Source organism: Medicago sativa, chromosome 4, assembly GCF_051527215.1.
Source record: "Medicago sativa cultivar Bolivia chromosome 4, Bolivia_mono, whole genome shotgun sequence".
In the NCBI taxonomy this organism is placed as follows: domain Eukaryota; kingdom Viridiplantae; phylum Streptophyta; class Magnoliopsida; order Fabales; family Fabaceae; genus Medicago; species Medicago sativa.
Window position 1 is genome coordinate 53164350 of NC_140752.1, and position 21450 is coordinate 53185799.

Below are 21450 nucleotides of genomic sequence, written 5' to 3' on the forward strand. Positions count from 1 at the left end.
ATATAGCGATTGGAGTTTGCCTGGTGCATAGGAGTTCGAATGGTGCACAAAAGATCAATATGACACATTCGTTTGTGTTTGTCACTTTGATGTTATTTTCTTTAGTTTTTCATGTTTCACTAATTCGGATTTTATAATCCGAACTATGCTTATGTATAATTAGCAATCAGAATCTCTCACATTTAAGCAGTTTTGAATTTTGCTTTTAAAAACAACAAAAAACAAAGTAAAAAAAAATGCTAAAAATCTGTCAAATAAAATCCTAAAAATACCACCAAAAAATTCTAAAAATCAAATAAAACTAATGCAAAAAAATTTCGGATTTTTCTGAGAATATGAAAAATAAAAAAAATAAAAAATGGGTCTAAATGATGGAATTTTGGATTTTGAGGGGCGGAGTCTCATGAGAAGTCCCTCCTACGGGAGTCATGATCCTTGAATTTTTTCTGATTTTCTGGGGATGTTTCGGAGCAATCCGATCAAGTAGTCCGAAACCAGATTTGTGACTAAGAACAGTTAACAATGACCAAAAACAGAATGATGAGAGTTAGGAAGATTAATATTGTCTATAAAATGACTAGTCATGTTACAAACATGTTTAGAATTTGTGCTGATATAGTTCGGATTATAATCCGGACTGTTTTTCCCTTGAAAAAAGGTGTTTAAGGGGTGTTCGGATTATGTAATCCGAAAAAATCATGTAACACGCCTTATTTTTTTAGGTTTTCGGATTACAAAATCCGAAAAAATCCATAACTCATTTTTTCACCCTATAACAAAGGAAAAAATGAATTCGGATTATGAAATTCGAAAATTTCAAGGACATTTTCAGAAGAAAAATAAAATTAAAAATTTAGGCGCGCGAGGAAATGAATAGGGTGGAAAAAGTAATAGTCTTTGTTATTTTCGTCTTGCACTTGAGTTTTTCTTGTACTCCCTTGGGCTCTTTGGAGCCCATTTTTTTTAGCCTATTTGTTATTTAGATAAGAAAATTTTGTAGACTATTCTTTTTCCACCCTACCCTATTCCGACACACCTTATTTATTTCTAAAAATACCTTCTTCTTTTTTCTTTCTTTATTCTAATTATATAAACAGAAACCCCTAAAAATGCAACGAAAAAATAAAGGTTTGCTCTGATTTGTCCAAACTTGTAAATATGCAATTCATATAATGCAATATGAAAACCTTCATAATAGTTTGAAAACAATATGCAAAATGTGTCAAGCCCCATGAGATCATTTCAAAGACGAATTTTAGTGTATAAATCGACACATTTCAGATTATATTCTGAGTGTGTAATATACAGTTCCAGTTATGTAATTCGAACTATGTTAGTACAGAAACAAAACCTGTGTTAATTAGCTGACACATTTTCTTTTGGTAAATTGAGAAATAAGGTTTTACTTTAAACACGCATCAAAACAAATTATAAGCAATATTTTTTTTTGTTGGTGTCCGGGGTTCGAACCCCGAACCTTTGCATATATTATGCATTGTCCTAATCAACTGAGCTAAGCTCACGGGGACTATAAGCAATATATTTAAGGGAAGCCTATGAAACAACAATAATGAAGCATGGATTAAAAAAGTATCATCAATATCCATAGGTTACAACACACGATCCAAACATAAAATTAAAAACAAAAAATTATCCAAAATATACAGCACAATTAGAAAACTACTTGGTCATTACCCCTACCACCCCTACACCTACGTTTATAGATCATCTCTCCCCAAACTTCATTCATAATCTCCTACAAACTCAGCCAAGTCAGACTTTTCTGCTACACCTAATCACCGCCAATGATACTTCAAACATGTTCTCTGATGCTTCCTAGCCTTCGCTAATGTCTAGAAACCGGTGGCCCCTTACTCCTCAACAACAAACTCATCAAGGGCCTCTAACTTAAGTTGCCTCGGGACATGTATATTCTCTGGTGGAGGTATGACAGAAGAATGTGAAATGGTAATATCCCATATCTCATGTATTCAACTATCGGCTCTACACTAGTCACATTAACCATGTCCAACTCCTGTGCAGACAACACATGATTAAGATATTATACGTAGCGCTGACCCACCTCATTTCGGGTCGTCCTCGGAGAAGCAAACCCATGTGGATGTCTTGGAATGGTTTGCACATATCCAAATTGGTGCAGCATGCACTCTGGTAGATAACGGACCATGTGAGGATCCATATCTAAGTTATCCTGAGTAAAGACTGATTTGCTATAGCATACATCATACATGTGTTGGGTGCTGATGATACGGGGAGTAGAGAACGTCACTAAGATCGATTTTATCCAGATGAGATCTTGTAGGATATATGAGAATCACTTCCTTAGTTGGAACAAATATCATGGCATGTGGGTGTCAATCCTCACGGTGCAAGTGTGCTCATGGTTGGGAGGAGGAGTATGTTTGAGATTATATAATGGCATATTTCAGATTATATAATTCATAATATGTTTTTATATTTCGAATGATATAATTTGAAAATTGGTAAAATAGAAAAAGTGAAGAGCATGTGAAAAGTATATAGAGTAGGAAGAATTTCTCTTCAAATTATTGTTATTCTCTGAATAATTTCACCTATTGAGCATTGCTCTTGTTACTTGTGCAAATTAGTGAGTTTTATGAAGTTACTTGTATTATTATAAATTACCGTGTTTTTGTGTAACTAATTAAGTACTTGGGAGTTGGTTGGTTATGTAGTAAGCTAGTTAGTTAGGCTTGTAGGTGACTAACTTACATGCAGGGGCGGAGGCACATACAACATAGTGGGAGCACATGCCTGCACTATGTTTTGTGAAATTAATTAGCACTACATATCTATATGTTGAAATTTTACCAAGCAGCCCACACTAATCTATCATCCAATTAAAATGTTTGAAATTTCTCTATTCCACTCACATAGAACACATGACACACACTTCAAAATTTCAATAATACATTTGTTTTTGTCTCACATCCATAATAAAATTCATTAAAGAAAACGCAAACACTACATATAATACAAACCTCTCTCACTTTTAGTTTCCTACATTGTTGATCTTTTAAAGGTTAAATCCCCTATTGTAAATTGTAATTTGATATTTTCAATCTTATAGATTTATAATTTATTTATTAATGTAATGAGACGGAACATATATTATTAGTTTGTTGACCTTAAATTTGTGTTAATGGTGAAACTTAAGTTACTCAGTTCGTCCGGCATGCCTGAAAACCAGACTCTATTCAGTGTGTTGTTTCACATTGTTGTTGTTTCGCTTCTATTCAGTGTGTTGCACACCCTCTATATGTGAAGTGTCATAAACTGGAATTACATTTTCTTGCTAGTTCTTTACTTTAGTGTGATGTATATTTATGTTTTCAATAAAGAAATTATATATATATATATATTTTGGTGGCCCACTATACAAAATTTCTGGCTCCGCCACTGCATACATGTGTTGGGTGCTGATGATACGGGGAGTAGAGAACGTCACTAAGATCGATTTTATCCAGATGAGATCTTGTAGGATATATGAGAATCACTTCCTTAGTTGGAACAAATATCATGGCATGTGGGTGTCAATCCTCACGGTGCAAGTGTGCTCATGGTTGGGAGGAGGAGTATGTTTGAGATTATATAATGGCATATTTCAGATTATATAATTCATAATATGTTTTTATATTTCGAATGATATAATTTGAAAATTGGTAAAATAGAAAAAGTGAAGAGCATGTGAAAAGTATATAGAGTAGGAAGAATTTCTCTTCAAATTATTGTTATTCTCTGAATAATTTCACCTATTGAGCATTGCTCTTGTTACTTGTGCAAATTAGTGGAGTTTTATGAAGTTACTTGTATTATTATAAATTACCGTGTTTTTGTGTAACTAATTAAGTACTTGGCAGTTGGTTGGTTATGTAGTAAGCTAGTTAGTTAGGCTTGTAGGTGACTAACTTGCTCTAGTTTCCAAATATATATAGATTAAAGGATCCTATCTCACTCGTAAAATCAGATTGGTGAATAATGAATTTTCTACTCTTAAACTCTTCTTTATAACTTTTCTCATTGCAAGCTTTATTCTTTCATCTATGGGGTATGAGATTTTCTTTTCACGCCTCTCTCAAAGTGAAAAGGATCATGGATAGCATCTTTGTTGCCATCGAATTTAAAACATTATGTTAGTAACAAGAAAGAGATTGATATGGTATCTCACCAAATTTTACGATCAAATTCGCGCAGTCACACTTCATAATTAAGAGAGGAAATCAGGGATAAAAGAAACGAAAATAGATCAAATTTTTCAATGCTTATATTGACCAAAAATAAAGAGAACTAGACTGTAACATAATCAATATTGCTCTCTAACATAATACACAAGATTATTACAGATCAAGTCGTGTCTTCTTTTCTTCTAGAATCAAAAGTCACTAGAAGGGTTGTAGCAAAAAAACACTAACTAAAGGGTACCTATTTTTATTTAAAATCCAAAAACTCGTGGGTATCATATCACCGATTAATCATCTTCTATAGGATTCTAGAAATTAACAAGTGAACGATAAACTTGGCCAGGTTGCCAATTTTGTGGAATCACATTCTCTGCTATAATGGTGTTGTTACTTCCATTTCCACTTTCTGTGAGCTTAATGGAAAATGGAGTTTGTAACGGTGAACCTGTGTTAAAAGCCCATCTTGAACCCCAAGAACGAAACATTGGAAGCCATGTGTTTGATTGGCTCAATTCAACTGCAACAAGGTCGCCATTTCCATTTTCATATTCTATTTCTGTTGCAAAATAGTATGGGTTGGCTCCATTATCAATTGTAAAGACTATTGAATTTCCAAAAGAGCATGCAACCCTGCAAGTTGAAATTATGGAAGTAATTATAAGTGTAGTGTTTGCCATACTAATTAGAAAGAAATACACACACATAAACTAGAAAATGAGCATAATTTAGTTGGTAAGAACATTGTGATGCACTGTGGCCGGGTTCAAACCCTAAATTTTGAGTTTAAAAGATGAATTGCAAGGGTGAAGTTAGAATCCGGGTTTTACACTTTTTACAACTTTTAATGTGAATCTATCTAACCACTAAACTACTTAACCTAAAAAAATATATATATTTTTTCTTCACAGAAGTCCAATTTTCTTTTCGTTTTTTAAAAATTAAAATCTAATAATATAATTAAATAAGAAATACCTTGTGTACTGAATGTTAATTCTTCCAGCATTGCGAAGATTATCAGCCTGGTTTGGATTTGCAAGGGAACCAAAGGCAGTTCCACTTAAATCAAAATGGGCAGATTCACATTCAGGACAATTATCGGTTATCACCACATTCACTGGACTTCCTGAGCATGCACTATTTTCGGTGCATTTCACCTGAAAATGTAACATTAAATATTAAAATATATTTATATTTAAAATCAGACTAACCAATGCTCCCATTAAAGATTTTAAACAAAGAAATTATTATTTAAAGAAAGTCAAATATTTTAATTTTTAATGCACTAAATATACAAACGTTCATAAAAACTTACCAATTATTGTAACCAAAAAAAAAAACTTACCAATTATGGTTTTTTAAAGAATGATCTTAAGACACTTGTTAGTATTTCCTTTGTATTTATTGCAATATATTCTTTTTATTAAATTGTCTTTAAGAAATTTTATATATGAATATATCAATTTTTTCTAACCATAAACAATCATGTTTGGTGAATATTAAAGATCTGTTACATTGTTTTGAAGAAGAAAAAAAAATTAGTTTCTCAAAACTGTTTCATAAAATAGCTCTAAGTATCTATTTTTATAAATAAGTATCATCTGTTTTTTTTTTATACCTGGAAGGGCACACTCCAAGGTATTGGTTTGAGACTTGGGAGTGTGTTCTTCGGTCTCAGGTTCGATTCTCTCCGGTGTCAATTTTAATGGGCTAATTAATTTAGCTTCTTCAAAAAAAGTATCATCTGCTTTTTTTTTTAAACGAAAAATAATATAGCTTCTTCAAAAAAAAGTATCATCTGCTTTTTTTTTAAACGAAAATATAATATATAAAATAAACCACAGCAAGCTAAATTAGTACTAGAGTGGGGCTAGAGTACCAGAAGAATCCCGAACCACCAATTTTATTTCAGTTTTTTTTGCCAAGGAAATACTTTTAAGATTGTATTTGAGATTAACAAGCAACACATTTTGTAGCAAAATTATGGTCACAAATCACAAATTTTATACATAATTTTACAAGAAGATGAAGATCAGATGTATAATAATATTAAAAGAAAACAAATCTAACATGTTTTCTGGAGACAAAAAAAATGATAAATCAAACAGACCCCAATGCGATCCTTATTTTAGTGGTTCATATCCATGTTGTAATGTATAACTAGATATTTTCCCTTAAAAAAAACTAGGCCTTTTCAATTCTGGTTTCTTTTTTTGAAATATTCTCAAAATTACAAAAAATAAACATGAGAACCTTATTTTAATATGCACATAAAAAAAAAAAAAGGATTTGCTAATATATTATAAAAAAATCACATAAACAAGAGTTGCATGCACCTGATAACAAGCACCACATCCTCTACCGCCAAGGAAAATAGATGGACCTCCAGCTGATATCATTTTAGAAAGTGGAGGATTCTCTACACTATCAACATATCCACATGCACCCCCTACACAAATAAAAAAATAAATTTAAAAAAATCAATATTTTACTACAATATATACATAATGTAACCAAAAAAACATGTGTATTATGTAACACTCACCATCCGATCCAGCACCATTTGGGGCACCATACCATGTAGCTATTGCCGTTTGCCATTGATCATTATCATTTTGAATTTCAGAAACATTAAACAATTTACGGTTGAGGCAATAACTAGGGTTTAACATAAGAGAAGAAAATATTACAAGAGAAATCATGCGATTAAGAACAACAGCCATGATGCAATTTGCTAAAATGAAAAGAGAGGTTTGATCGATAATAGTGTTGACTGTTGATGCAAATCTGCGACCAAAGTAGTCGTATTTAAAGTAAAAATATTTTCAAAAATGGTATCATATTTTAATTTTGTCATAAAAGCTATATCAATCAATTAATCGTATAATCAATTAGTCCTCCCATAATGTACGAAATTATCGCATGTATTTATTCATTAGCATTTCATTTAGGAAATTTAATTAAGCAGGGATTTCTATAATTGAAAACAATGATACGTATATGATTGTCATTTACAATTATCAACTGATGCGTTTATTTAGATGATTCCTTTATCAAGTGAAGCATTTTTTTTTTCTTTCCTCAAAAAAAAAAAAAAAGTGAAGCATTTTTTGTATTTTCTGTTGTTACTAAGTACGAAGTTTTCAAGACCGTTTAATAGAAAAATTTACGGGACACATGAATCAGGTTCTTCCTTCTCAATATAATTTTTGTTTTCAATTCCTATATGTTTTGTGTTGTATTTTTATTTTGTAATTTATTTAAAGTTATATTTATTTCATATTGATACTTTTACTAATTCTTTTGACATGCTTCTTTTATTGCTACTTGCTCAATCAAAAACTTTTTTGTTTTTCTGAGTGGGGCTTCGATATGTGACAAAAACTTGTTGCCATTTCATTATTTAATTTAACGCCGAGTCAAATCCTAACTAGTAGGATTTATAGTCTTAAACGTTGAAACAAAAAGTCTACAATTGATTGTATATTACAAATCTACTACTATTAGACAAACCCATTTAATAAAATTAATGTCCACCATTTTTACTAATACTTCCTCAATTAATCTCATTAGTTTAAAGGATAACATGGTCATTTTGTAAATCTTCTCAACTCTTATATTTGAGAGGAATAGTTAGAGCAATTTTAAGCAAATTCTTACCAAACACACAAACTGTTCTTATAGTTGTCTAAAATCTATATCATCTATCTATCTATCTATTCTATCTATACATACATTTGAGAATGTTTAAAATGAACAATACACATGGCATATCAAAATCAAATTTAAAAGAAAAATTACATGTGGCAATGTAAGGTTGAATCATAAAAGCCATAGTCCAATTACAACATTTAAGACAAACTTTTTTTTAATGACCCCATTTATGACATACTAAAGTAACAAAGTATAACCAACAATCAAATAAAAATCTTCAACAACAAAATTTAGAAAAATAATCAAAATAAATAATTATATAAAATGACATAATTTCAAAATTAAAAAACTAGAATTATAATTTATTAAATATGCAAAAATAGTTTTTTTTATTTATAAGATAAATTTTGCACTGATTGAAAAATTACAATCTCAAATGACTACATTGCTTCTTGCATATGATTTTTTTTTGTCAAAATAAAAAATTAAAAAATACGAGATAAATTTAAACAAAAACATAGAGGGGAAGCATTTTTTTTCTATACATACATTTGTAATTCATTTTTGGTATCATATGTATCAATTATATTATATCATTGTGTTATATTATTTGTATTATAATGTAATGCAATATATAAATTCTCTAAAAAAGAAATTAATAATAATTTTTTTAATGAAAAATATTGTTGTAATATTGACCGATTGATACCCTATTTAAACTAATCTTTTTTTTTTTTTGAGAGAAACCGATTAAATTTAAGACTGTCGTTGTATATTTTATAACTTATATCAAGTAGCCATGTTATTAACAAAAAACAAAAAAAACATGCATTATTTTTTTTTATGTTTTTTTAAAATGTTTTATAACTTATATCAAACGAGCCATATTATTAAAAAATATATATATATATATATATATATGTTTTCTTTTGCTCACAATGAATTTGATATTTAATGCTGTTAATTTTATTTTTATTTGAGTTTTATAAAATTATTCTAATTTCATGTGTTGCTATTCATGGAATATTAAATATATAATATATCTGAACTATTATTTTAATTGAATTTTTTCTTTTCACACACATATACACACGAATCTATTTATATCTAAATTATTTTGTGTTTGAAATTAAAAGTAACAAAACCAAATGATACACTTCATTATGTTTTGTATTTTCGTTCTTAAAAAATAGCATATGTCGTATTTTCGTTAAGAAAATAAAGAAGTTTATATATTGTAATATTATTATAAAAAAGGGTCAAACTTAAATGTCACTATAATGTGAAAACAATAATGAAAACAAACTATTAATAAGAATTATTATTTTTAATGAAACATTTAGTGAGAAAATGTTCACTATTATCACTGATCAAAATTTTAATTGTTTAAGCTTGGATCATTACATATATTATAATAATAATAATAAAAAAACACATAATCGGAAGAAAAAAAAATGACCTCTATTTTTACGATATTTTTAAATGATTATGTTAAATATATATGTCAAAATCACCTCAAACTTAGCATAGGAGATTTCAAAAAAAAAAAAAACTTAGAATAGGACACTTTTTTATGATACGCTTTTAATGGCTATTAAAATAATTTAAGGATATTAAAATTGATTCATGACCAAATAATTTTGTAAATGAATACCCTATATAGAACAATTGTTTTTTAAGAATGTTAAAAAAATAATGGTTATTATACCAAATTACGGTGTGAAACAAGTGTATAAATTAGAAATTTGGATTGACATAATTTCACATCACAATTCACAACTCTTATCCCCCGTTTTTTTTTTCTATGTCACTCTTTCTTTTTCTTTCTATTTTGTTTAGTTTTTTATTCTTTGTTCTTCATTTTTTTTTTTTACTTTGATATCAATGCTACAAGATTTATATTTCTTTTATGTTGTGATATCAATGCTACAAGATTTATATTTCCTTTATGTTGTGATTTTGATGATTCAAATGTTCACACAAAGATTGTTTAGTTTTTTTATTCTTTTTTCTTCATATTTTTTTCATTGATGTCAATGTTTCAAGAGTAATATTTCTTTCATGCTGCGATTTTGATGAATCAAACGTTCACAACATAAAAATAGTTTCTTCGTCTCTCCTATATAAAAAATCTTCATTTCTCCTTTAATTTTTTTTCCGGTGACTTATTTTATTCTTCCTTATGTTTTTATGACATTGTTTATGCTTTTTTGTTTTCTTTATTATTCTGTTTAAATTTATGGATGGTTCATAAATGAATGCTATATTTTTTTTTTTTTGCTTTTATGGTTCTGATGCATACAGGTGATTTGAATCAAGAAATCACGAACAAGTACAAAAAATAAGAATATTGAGATATTATTTTATAGATGAAACCGATTATTTGGTGGTTGAGTTCAAGACAACATATTCTTCACACGAGGGCCTAGAGGAAAAAATTAGATGACATTATGACAAACTTTGAGATTAAAAAAAAAATAGTCGTTCTTATTAGAAAAGAATCTAGATAAATTTTCTACTATGATGAGTCACTTTTTATGTCTCTTATACAAAGAAGAATTGTATAATTTTTTGTTATAATTTATATGTAATCAGACTGAAAAATGGAACAAATGAGTATTATTTTGATGAAATTAGTTAATAAATTAATCATCATTTTAATGCTTTTTACTACAATTAGTTTATAATGGAGTTTATCATTTTCTCCATTTTTTAAAGTCGGTTTAGTCAAAATAAAAAATAAACATCATGCACACACACTATCAAATGGCAACACCCAAGTTTCAATTCCAAACCAACAATCTCATGTCCTCTTTTCTTCGGTAAATTGTATATTCGTTTATTGCTTACAAATTTTAGTATTTAATTTGTTATGATTTTATTTTTTTTGTTGAGCGAAGTAATAATCTTAATTGACATATTTAATTTATCCATCACAACACCATATATGTTGTAATGTAAATGGTAATTAATAAAAATAATAAAAAAATATTAATTGATTTATATAGTTACAGCTCATTTAGTCATTTTCACAAAAGAGTAAAGAGAAAACTCTTTTTTCGAGAAAAATTTAAGAATGCCATGAAATAAAACTTTTTTTTTTGTAGTGCCATGAAATAAACCTTTGACCAAATAATTAAGGAGTTTATATTTTATGTTTATAAATTATGAAAATTCGAGACATTATTATTTTTTTAATTAAGACAAATATCTCTAAGGATCAACAATATTTTGAATGTAATTAATTTGGTATAAACTTTCTAAATAAGTGATCGCATTGTAATATTTGAAATAAACATTGTAATATTTTGAATGAAGTTAATTTGGTACAAACTTTCTAAATAGGCTATCTTTTTTTTCTTTGTTTCACGACATTTGATTCCAAAGACTTGGGAGAAATAAAATAGTTCAAGTGATTGTTATTAGTTGTTGTGTATGCTTATAGCAAGGGATCGTGACTTCCGCGTGAATACGACATAAAAAATTGTTAGAAAGTACCTCTAAATAACCTTTAAATAAGCATAAAAAAATCCTATTTTGTTCTTTCAAAAATTAAACACATACTTTAATTGTATTAATTATAAATGATTTGTTGAAACTTTGAAATGCTACAATCAGGGCTATCTTAAAAAAGAAATTCACTGAGTTCTTTAAATCATTTGAGAATATAAAACAAGTTTTCTGTTTTCCATAGTCAATCAACTTTAAATGACTTTTAAACCATCATAAAAAAAAATCCTCTTTTATTTTTTAAAAAATAAAACCCATGAATTAATTGTATTAAAGGTAAACAAATTGTAGAAATTTGAAATGCTTCAATCAAGTCAATCACAAAAAACAAATTCAAGGAATATTTTAAATCAAGCAATAATAAATAGGTATGTCTCATTCTCTTAGTTGTGTTTACTCTTGACCCTCATCCGAATCTTCAATACATGTTTCTACTATTCTTGGTAAACAATAGATCATTAAACCATCTTTCAAATAAAAAATAAATCAAACCAAGCAAGTTCTTGGTAATCATGAGAATCAATCAAAATATGAACTTCATACTGATAAAAAAATTGGGAAAAATAACTTATTTGATATTATGTGGTTGCTAATTTAAAATTTAACAGAAAAACAATGGTCACCCTTAAATTTTAAATGAAAGTTAAAGATAAGCTAATTAATTAGTTGTAGAAATTTCTATTATACTTATAAATGATTATTATAGTTTTTTATTTACAAGAATTGAAATTTTTAGTGTTTTTATTATGAATTTTTTTATTATAGAAATCATTAAAAAAAATTATTTCTATAATCCTAATGTGCATTAAATCAAAATTAAAAAAATATATTTTATCAGAAGTAAAATGAATAAAATTGGATATTTAAAGGTTTTGAGTTTTTTTTTGGTACAAAAAGGTTTTGAGTTTTAATATGAAAAATAATACATAATAAAAGAGAGTACAACGGACACTCTAACTCATATTATACCATGCAAACCATTCTTTTTCCTAAAAAATAAAATAAAAATATACCTGTTTTTCTCCTGAATTTTTTTTTTTTTTTAGTAAAAGTGGGATGGGCACTTTCAATATGTCATTGTTTTTTAATGAACTGAATAGAGTTCCATTGATGAGGGAAATAGAATCATTCAATTCATTCGTCGTCTAATTAAAAAAAAAATATTCAAAAAAAAATTAAATTTAAGCAAATATAATTTTATGATCGTTATGGGTATGAAAAAAATTAATTATCGATGAGGAGACCTATTTCAAAATAAGCAAACATGCTTTTGTATCCGCGCCTACATGTGTTCACATGATGGGTCGGTTTTCATTGTAATCTATTACTTGATGCAATCAAGTTTCATTAGGATGGATTAACAAATAATTGCACATAACTTTTTAACAAATATCTTTTATATATATATATATATATATATATATATATATATATATATAGTTAAAGGGTGCATTATTGCACATGTTAAAGTATCTAAAAGCAGCAACTATTTATTGAAAAACAATAATTATTTATTAAAAAATTACATATTAATAGAAAATACACAAGTTCCAAATCAACGATACTACTTTAAACTTCTTAACATGTGTAAATTTGCACATGATAGAAAAACTCTTTAATTAAATGTTATAAAAATTTCAAGACTTGGACTAGATTCTACTGTTTAAAACTTGAACACTTGAATTTAATTGAAACACTTTGAATCTCTATGGCATGGACCAAGTATATAATAGTGTGAACATTAGGTCAGTGCCTAGAAGAAACGTGTTGTATAGCTCAAGTACAATGTTAAATGAGCAAAGGTGGATACATCGATGCCTGAATGAAGTAAAAAATAATGAAGGGTCCCCCACCTTTGTGAACAAGTGTGGGTAAAGAAGTTAGTTCATGAGAGTATGATCTGTTTTTGAACATGGAATAAAGGCACCCTTACTTGAACATATATGGAAATCATTGACGTTATGACTAGGAAGAAGATTAATTTTAAGTGCCAACAAGAAACTAAGTGGGTGGGTGAAAAGGTGAAAGAATTAGATAGTTCAGTATTTAAGCATTGTTAAACTGGAATAGTTAGATCGAGAAATGGTGTAGGCATTATTGAGGATAAGAATGAAAAAAAGATATTGTGAATGTAAAGAGGATATGAGATTGGATTGTAGCCCACAAATTTGTAGTTGTTAGATTAATCTTTACTCTTTCGTTTCAGTTTGACCACAGTATCTCAAACTTCTTATTCCTTAACTCAAACCATTTGAACTATTCAACCCCTTGAAACAATTTATTAGTTAGGATAAAGATACTAATTTAAAATAAAATATAGTTGTAAACTACATATACTTTATATTTGTAATAGCAAATATCTTAATAAAACTATATAATATTTTTACAAAAATTACACAAAATTACGAGTTATATTTTTTGTAAAAAAAACTTTACAATTTATACTAAAGTTACTTTAAATTTATACTGATTTATATATCAAATAACTTAAATATTCACTAACTTTGTGTAGATTAATATTCAATTTAAAATATATATATATATATATATATATATATATATATATAGTTAAACTTAAATAAATATGTAAATTGTTCGAGTAAAAGTAAATAAAATAAGTACGTTAATTTCCGTTGCATTGCTTATATTCTCTTACTATCATTTTTAGTTTTTATGACAAAGACAGAAATGAAAATAGGCATGTTTCAAGACATAATGATATGTTTTTCTTTTTAACGCTAGAACATGTTGTAATTGTCATTGATGAGAATTAGAACAAATGGCGTGTCACTATGCAACTTTAAAAGGAAAAGCTGCACTTAAAATGCATTAAGAGGTAACATTAAAATTCAAAGTAAAAACGTGTCTCCACTGAGATACGCTTTGTTAGTGTTGTCTCCACCGCACTTTTCTTTGCGTACTCCTTTGTTGTTGTTTTTGAAGCAACACAAGCCAAAATTGCTTGGAATTCTGTGATGACGAGTTTAGCATCAGGGTGCAAATGACATGGACGAGACAATTATTTTTATAAAAGTTTCTTAGACAAATAATTTATTTCAAATGGTTCTATCTCTCTTTTTCTCAAAATGAAAAGCTTATGCAAAGGAAGTGGAGAGAAACTACTCATGTTATTGTTGAAGATGTGAAGACAAACAGTACTTCACTAACAAAAAATAGGGATAAGGGTGATACATTTGAAGACTATTATACATTAAGAAATTTAGCACATTCCAACCTTGATGACAATGTTGTTTTCGAGGGGTGTGTCTTCAAGGATATAGTAAAGGCTGATTAGAGTAGTTTAAGTAGTTAAGATGTACTTTTTTAGGATATAGTAAAGAACAAACTAAGAGTTACTAACTCTACGATACCATTCAGCATTTTCCACATTTTTTAGGCTGATATGTTTAAATATAAAGGATTCTCATATAAAGCTAATATTTTTTCTTTCTCTTCAACGTGCACACATATGCATGCAAGGGTGTTAATATTAATTTCGTGACTTTACATTTAATATGAAGATCTGCATATCAGTGACGATGACGTGAAGAACCTGTGTTTGATTGAAATTGAAATGCTGCTTCAGGAAAACAGACAGTCGCTTACTGATTTCAAATCTATGCCCAGGCCAAACGCAACAGACATGCCAACTTTCACAAACAAGCTTATCGTTGATGAGCTAAATTACAACAAAGATGAACTGGAAAAGACACACGCTGATATGTTACTGATGCTAACTGATGAACAAAGATGTGTGCATGACAAAATCATGGAGTTCGTTGATTCTGACGACGGTGATTTCTTTTTCTTATATGGTTACGGTGGTACTAGAAGAACCTTTATATGGAAAACATTATCGGCTGCTGTTAGATCGAAGGGGTTAATTGTATTGAATGTTGCATCCAGCACTATAGCGACTCTTCTATTACCAGGTGGAAGAACCGTGCACTCGACACTAACAGTCCCTATTGAGATTAATGAGGCATCATCGCTTACAATGGAAAAGGATAGTCCTAGGGCAGACCTGGTGCATGCTGCAAAGTTGATAATTTAGGATGAGGCTCCAATGATGCACCGATGGTGCTTTGAGGAAGTTGACCGATCAATGCATGATATCATGTCCAAGAATGATCCCATGTCCAAGAATGATCCCTTAAACGAGTTTAGACATTTTGGTGGAATGACAGTAGTTTTAGGTGGTGATTTCAGGCAGATATTGCCTGTTGTTCGAAAAGGAACGAGGCAGGATATTGTTGATGCCTCAATCAATTCATCAAAGATATGAGCTTATTGTAATTTGTTGAGGCTTACTGTTAATATGAGATTAGGTGCATCTTCGGTACCTGCAGAGCAGGAAGAAATTGTTAATTTTGGTAATTAGAGACGTCAACGACACTTCGGATGAGAATGGTGAAATGCAGGTAGAAATTCCTGAAGATTTGCTCATATCAGACACAACAAATCCGTTGATGTCACTTATAGACTTTATGTATCCCGATTTGAATGATAACCTTGGTGACCCGCTATTTTTCCAAGAAAGGGAATACTCGCACCAACGCTTGATTCAGCTGAGCATGTTAACGAATATATGATGTCACTGATTCCAGATGAAGAGAAAAAGTATTTAAGCTCTGATTCTGTTTGTCGATCGGGTGAAAATTCTGATGTCCAAAGCGAGTGGTTCACAACAGAATTTCTTAATGGTACTAAGGGTGGGATGTCCAGTTATGCTGATGAGAAACATCGATCATGCCAATGGACTGTGTAATGGTACGAGGCTGACAGTTACACATCTAGGGAAGAGCGTGATAGTTGCTACCGTAATTACAGGAAAAAGGGTAGCTACCAGGGTATTCATTCCGAGGATGAATCTTATTTCGAGTGATCCAGGACTACCCTTCAAATTCAGGCGCAGACAATTTCCATTGACGCTTTGTTTTGCAATGACAATAAATAAAAGTCAGGGTAAATCTTTATCTCGAGTGGGAGTTAATCTTCTTAAGTCTGTGTTCACGCATGGACAACTCTATGTCGCTGTCTCTCGAGTTACTTCTAGAAAAGGTTTGAAGCTGCTCATCTTGGATGAAGATAATAATGTTTGCAAGGAGACCACAAATGTTATGTATCGTGAAGTTTTTCAAAAAGTATGATCATTGGTTATGTTTTACAATTGTTGTTGCTGTAATTTAGAAAACAAAAGTTGCGTATTGTTTGGAAGTCATTTTTTTTTATTTCTTTGTAAGGCGTACTGGTCATTACAAGACATGCAATTTCTATATAAGCAGATCCTCCTGCCATTGACTTTTAATTGATGCACTTTTCAGGTATAACAATACACGGAACGTTTTTTTTTTTACATCGTTGTTACCCTAAAATACAATATTTACTTTAGACCATTGATTTTGTAAAAAATAAAAAAAATAACAATCGGCGTTTCTGTAGCCCAAACTATACTTATACACACCCGTAAAAAATTTAACGTTTGCATTCACAGACTAGGTGTATACATCTGACACTGACTATTATATTAAAAAATATAAATTTTTTAGTTTTTATGATTAATAAAATACATTATGTCAACAAATAATAATATACAGTACGTTGACGTATTTTTGCAAAAATATTACATATGCTAAGATGATATTTTTTTTCCCATGTCAAATTTAAATTATAACCACACTTATAACTTTAATACTATAACATAATATAAAATCTATACATTTGATCCTAAAAGTTTTTTATTTCCCGTGCTTGGCACGGGTCACTATACTAGTTTAAAAGAAAAGTTACATGTGGCAATGTAAGGTTGAATCATAAAAGTCATAGTCCAATTACACCATTTAACACAAACTTTTTTTTAATGACCCCATTTATGACATACTAAAGTAACAAAGTATAACCAACAATCAAATAAAAATCTTCAACAACAAAATTTTGAAAAATAATCAAAATAATAATCATATAAAATGTCATAATTTCAAAATTAAAAAACTAGAATTATAATTTATTAAATATGCAAAAATAGTTTTTTTTATTTATTTATAAGATATATTTTGCACTAATTGAAAAATTGCAGTCTCAATTGACGACATTGCTTCTTGCATATGATTTTTTTTGTCAAAATAAAAAACTAAAAAATACGAGATATATATAAACAAAAACATAGAGGGGAAGCATTTTTCAATAATAATAAATATCTTTGAAATAAACTAGAGACTATTATTTTTCAATAAATCTATATGTTTGTCATTGATAAATAGAAAAAAATACGGGACAATTTTTTATCAAGAGAAGGAAATACAAGACTTGGGTTGGGGGGGGGGGGGGGGGGGGGCAAACTGACCCAGTATACCACAAAACCAAAACCCAACAATTCTGTACAAAAATGGCAATAAAAGAGAACAGTCCTAAACAACCATTACCACGTACAATCTAGCGAACCCACGTAGGGGCACGACAATCCAACGATCTTCTGCCAACACAGAAACGACCATAGTTCCAACAACTATCTTCAATGTATCAAAAGACCATAAACGCCCTTTCAACTCAAAGTAACCAATTACGAACCGAATCCACAAAGTCGTCGACCGTTTTCTTCTAACTCAACAGGTGAGTTTTTGGTTCTTTCTATGGTTTTATTTTTCTCTCTTAGTTTCTTCTCTTCTCTCTCTTATTCTGCTGTTTCATCTTTTCCATTCTCTCTTACTCTGCTATTTCATCTTCTCCATATATGTTTCAATATGGGTAAATGCTTTTCTCTTTCTTTTGGTGATTGCTCTCTAGGTGTTTGTGTTTATGTCTCTATGAAATGGTTGAAGTTGAAATGGACAAATGGTTTTTTTTTTTGTTTTGGAGTTTCTTTTGTGGGGTTGTTTTATTTTGATTAGTGGATTGAGTAGTGTTATAAGGTCTATAATGGGGTTTGATAATTCAATTTTAGTAATAGGGAATGGGTTTTCATGAAAAATCTTTTGGGGATTGCGCACTATGTGTTTGTGTTTATAATTTATTAATTATGACATGAAAAATTATTATTATACAGAGTGATACAATCCTTCTTAATATAAGAATAGAAGATGTTGTGGTAAAACTTAAATTACCCTTTTGGACGCGTGTCACCTTTTGAGCTACTTTAACTTAATATTTTTTTTAATCAAATACTCCATCCGTTTCAAAATGAGTGTCGTTTTAGGTGTTTACACACATATTAAGAAATGTAATGATTAAAAGAAAGAGAATGACTATTTTACCAAATTATCCTTATTAACTATTGGTTAGTTTTAAAAGTAATATTTTGGAAGTAGTGTGCAGAGTAATAATTGGAGGGTACAATTGAAAAGAAAAAGTTATTATTGCATTATAAATTGAAAGTGACATTCATTTTGAAACAATTTTTTTTGTCTAAAGTGACACTCATTTTGAAACGGAGGGAGTATCAGGAATTATTTCACATGAAGTTGAATAACACGCACTCTCTTCTTTTGTAGTTCTAAAACGCATTCACAGTATACACCGACATACCATCCCGTAACCCTAGATAACCTTCAGCTGCCGTCTACCGGCCCACCGTCTTCCCTCCCTCCCTCTAAGGTGCGTTCTTGTTCTCTCTTTTCCCTTTCCCTTTCTATTGCTATTATTCGCTTTTCCCTTTTTTAATATGGGACAGTCTCTTTCTATCCATAAGCTGTTTTTAGCTTATTTGCATAAGCTCTTCTTCATCATAGCTGATAAAAACAACTTACACCTTATCTTAAAATAATTTGATTTGAACATGACCTTAATAGAATGAATTGTGATGACAGTGAATAACAATGAGGAAGCTAAAGCATCATGAGCAGAGGCTTTTGAGAAAGGTGAATTTTTTGGAATGGAAGAGAGAAGGAGGTCACAGAGAGAACATGGTTATGCAGCGCTACCATGTTACCGGTCGGGACGATTACAAAAAGTATTTTCATAATTCACATTTTTATGTTGTTCTTGCATTTGGTATTTTTCTTTGTTTTAGTTTGGTTTTTAGCTGATTCATTTTCTTTGTGGAATTGGGATTGTGGTGGAAATATTAATAGGTATTCGAGTATATGCCGGATGGTTCAGAAGTTGGTAAACACGGTGAAACAGATGGATCCCAAGGATCCTTTCCGAGTTGATATGACTGATAAGCTTTTGGAAAAACTGTAAGTTCAAAGTTTAAACATATATGATTTCAGTAATTAATATTTGTTTCATAATTATGGTTACTGCTATATATCATAATTATTCATTCACGTTTTCCATCTTTCTTTTGACATAATCTATTTTTTTTTTTTTTTTTTTCATTTGAACTGAATTGATGTAGATACGACACTATGAGTTTTGGTTAACTTAATTCAATTACAAATATAGTTGTAAATTATATACAAGTTGCAGGGTGGTTTTTGAAATTATTCATGACATAAATAGTGAATACAGGTGACCAAATGAAATGTGATGAAAATAGGTGAACTGACTGCAATGGTTCATTGGTTCTCTCGTCATGATGACCATAGTTTTGTTATATAACTTACAAGTTTGTCTAGGATTTTTGAGAATGATAAATTAGACCTGCCATTTCAAAAAGGATGATTGTTCTAGTTTAGTGCCTGCTTTCTTTTTGCTTCTTATTGGTAGCTGATATTAGTTTGAAACAAAGAAGATAAAAGTAAATGTTGTGAGCTATTTGCACGTATCTGTTTCATTCATTCCTTTCTTTTTTATGACAGTTACAAAATGGGTGTGATTCCAACCAGACAAAGCATCACACTATGTGAACGCTTAACCGTGTCAGCCTTCTGCAGGTAAAAGGAACACATTGCTGCTTTTAATGAAAATTTAGTTATCCACTTTATCTGTTTGCTCATTAGAATGTATTTTCATATGAAAAAAAATAAGGGCCAGGCTAGTTAAATAGGACAAGCAATAAACATAATCTAGAAATCAAGAAAGTGTCTATAGTTATGGATTTGGGTGAGGTATTAATAAAATGCCTTCAAAGTCTAGGAACAGTCTAGAAACAGAAGACAGTCTACCTCAACTGTATTAAAACAACTGAAGTAATCATCTAACATTAGCATGGACATGGTGAATGACAATATTTTGCCAAGTTATCTAGTTTCAAGGGCAAATTTTGTCACATGAAGGTTAACATATGGTTTATCATTGCTTTGTAGCTAGGCCACTATTCCGAGTCGTATGAAAAGTGGTATATATATTGTAGTAAGGCCAAGGGTGCCATTTTATGTGAATGTAATAAACTAAATTTAATAGAAAAATAGGCTGACCACTGAAAAATGAAATTCTTCAGCAGTTTTTTTTTTCTTTTGCAACATCAGTTGATTATAATTAAGTAATTATCTTTCTTCTAATGCGACGGCCAACTAAGTTTTGGGCTAAAAATGGACTGTTGTCAACTGTCAAGTTAATAAAGTTGAAACATTGGTTATGGATTCTTGACCCTAATCTCGTCTTGTTAGTTTTATGCAGCAATAAAAGTTTATCGATTTTTGTACCTCAACTTTGCATTACATCGTCCTAATTTGCTCCGAATTTTGTTCACTATCATGCAGACGTAGGCTCTCAACTGTTTTGGTGAAACTAAAATTTGCTGAGCATTTGAAAGAAGCTGTAACTTATATTGAACAGGGACATGTTCGAGTTGGTCCAAATACAATTACAGACCCAGCTTACCTTGTAACTAGAAACATGGAAGACATGATTACATGGGTGGATTCTTCCAAGATAAAGAGAAAGGTGCTTCAGTACAATGACAAGTTGGATGACTATGATTTAATGAATTAGTTGGCTATTTGTGCTTTGCTATTGAACTAATTTTTGTTGTAGACATGAATGAACCAAGACTGTTTGAATTTGTGGATGAATTTTTGACTTTGTATGGTTATCTCCTTTAATGGGAAATTCTTTTTTTAAAAGAAAAGAATCATTCCATATTATGAGAGGGGTTAATGAAATTTGGATGTAGGTTGTGTTTGAACTTTCTTTTATTTTATTTTTTAACTGGGGTGCGCATAAGCACAAACTAATTCTTCGAGCT

At 29.8% G+C, this 21450-nt stretch overlaps 2 protein-coding genes across 2 annotated transcripts; one reads left to right on the forward strand and one right to left on the reverse strand.

Moving 5' to 3' along the window:
* Window positions 1-4419: 4419 nt before the first annotated feature.
* On the reverse strand, window positions 4420-6943 carry LOC146929804 (putative expansin-B2). Its single transcript, XM_085701543.1, has 4 exons — window positions 6766-6943; window positions 6557-6669; window positions 5196-5377; window positions 4420-4853 (listed from the first exon to the last, which is right to left on the reverse strand). Exons 1-4 carry the CDS (start codon window positions 6941-6943, stop codon window positions 4532-4534), a joined length of 795 nt encoding a protein of 264 aa, XP_085557669.1. The 3' UTR covers window positions 4420-4531.
* An 11868-nt stretch (window positions 6944-18811) lies between these two features.
* LOC146929805 (U3 small nucleolar ribonucleoprotein IMP3-like) lies at window positions 18812-21390 on the forward strand. Its single transcript, XM_085701544.1, has 5 exons — window positions 18812-18974; window positions 19187-19329; window positions 19451-19558; window positions 20123-20197; window positions 20966-21390. The coding sequence occupies exons 2-5, from the start codon at window positions 19196-19198 to the stop codon at window positions 21195-21197; spliced, it is 549 nt and encodes a 182-aa protein (XP_085557670.1). The 5' UTR covers window positions 18812-18974; window positions 19187-19195; the 3' UTR covers window positions 21198-21390.
* Window positions 21391-21450: the final 60 nt, after the last annotated feature.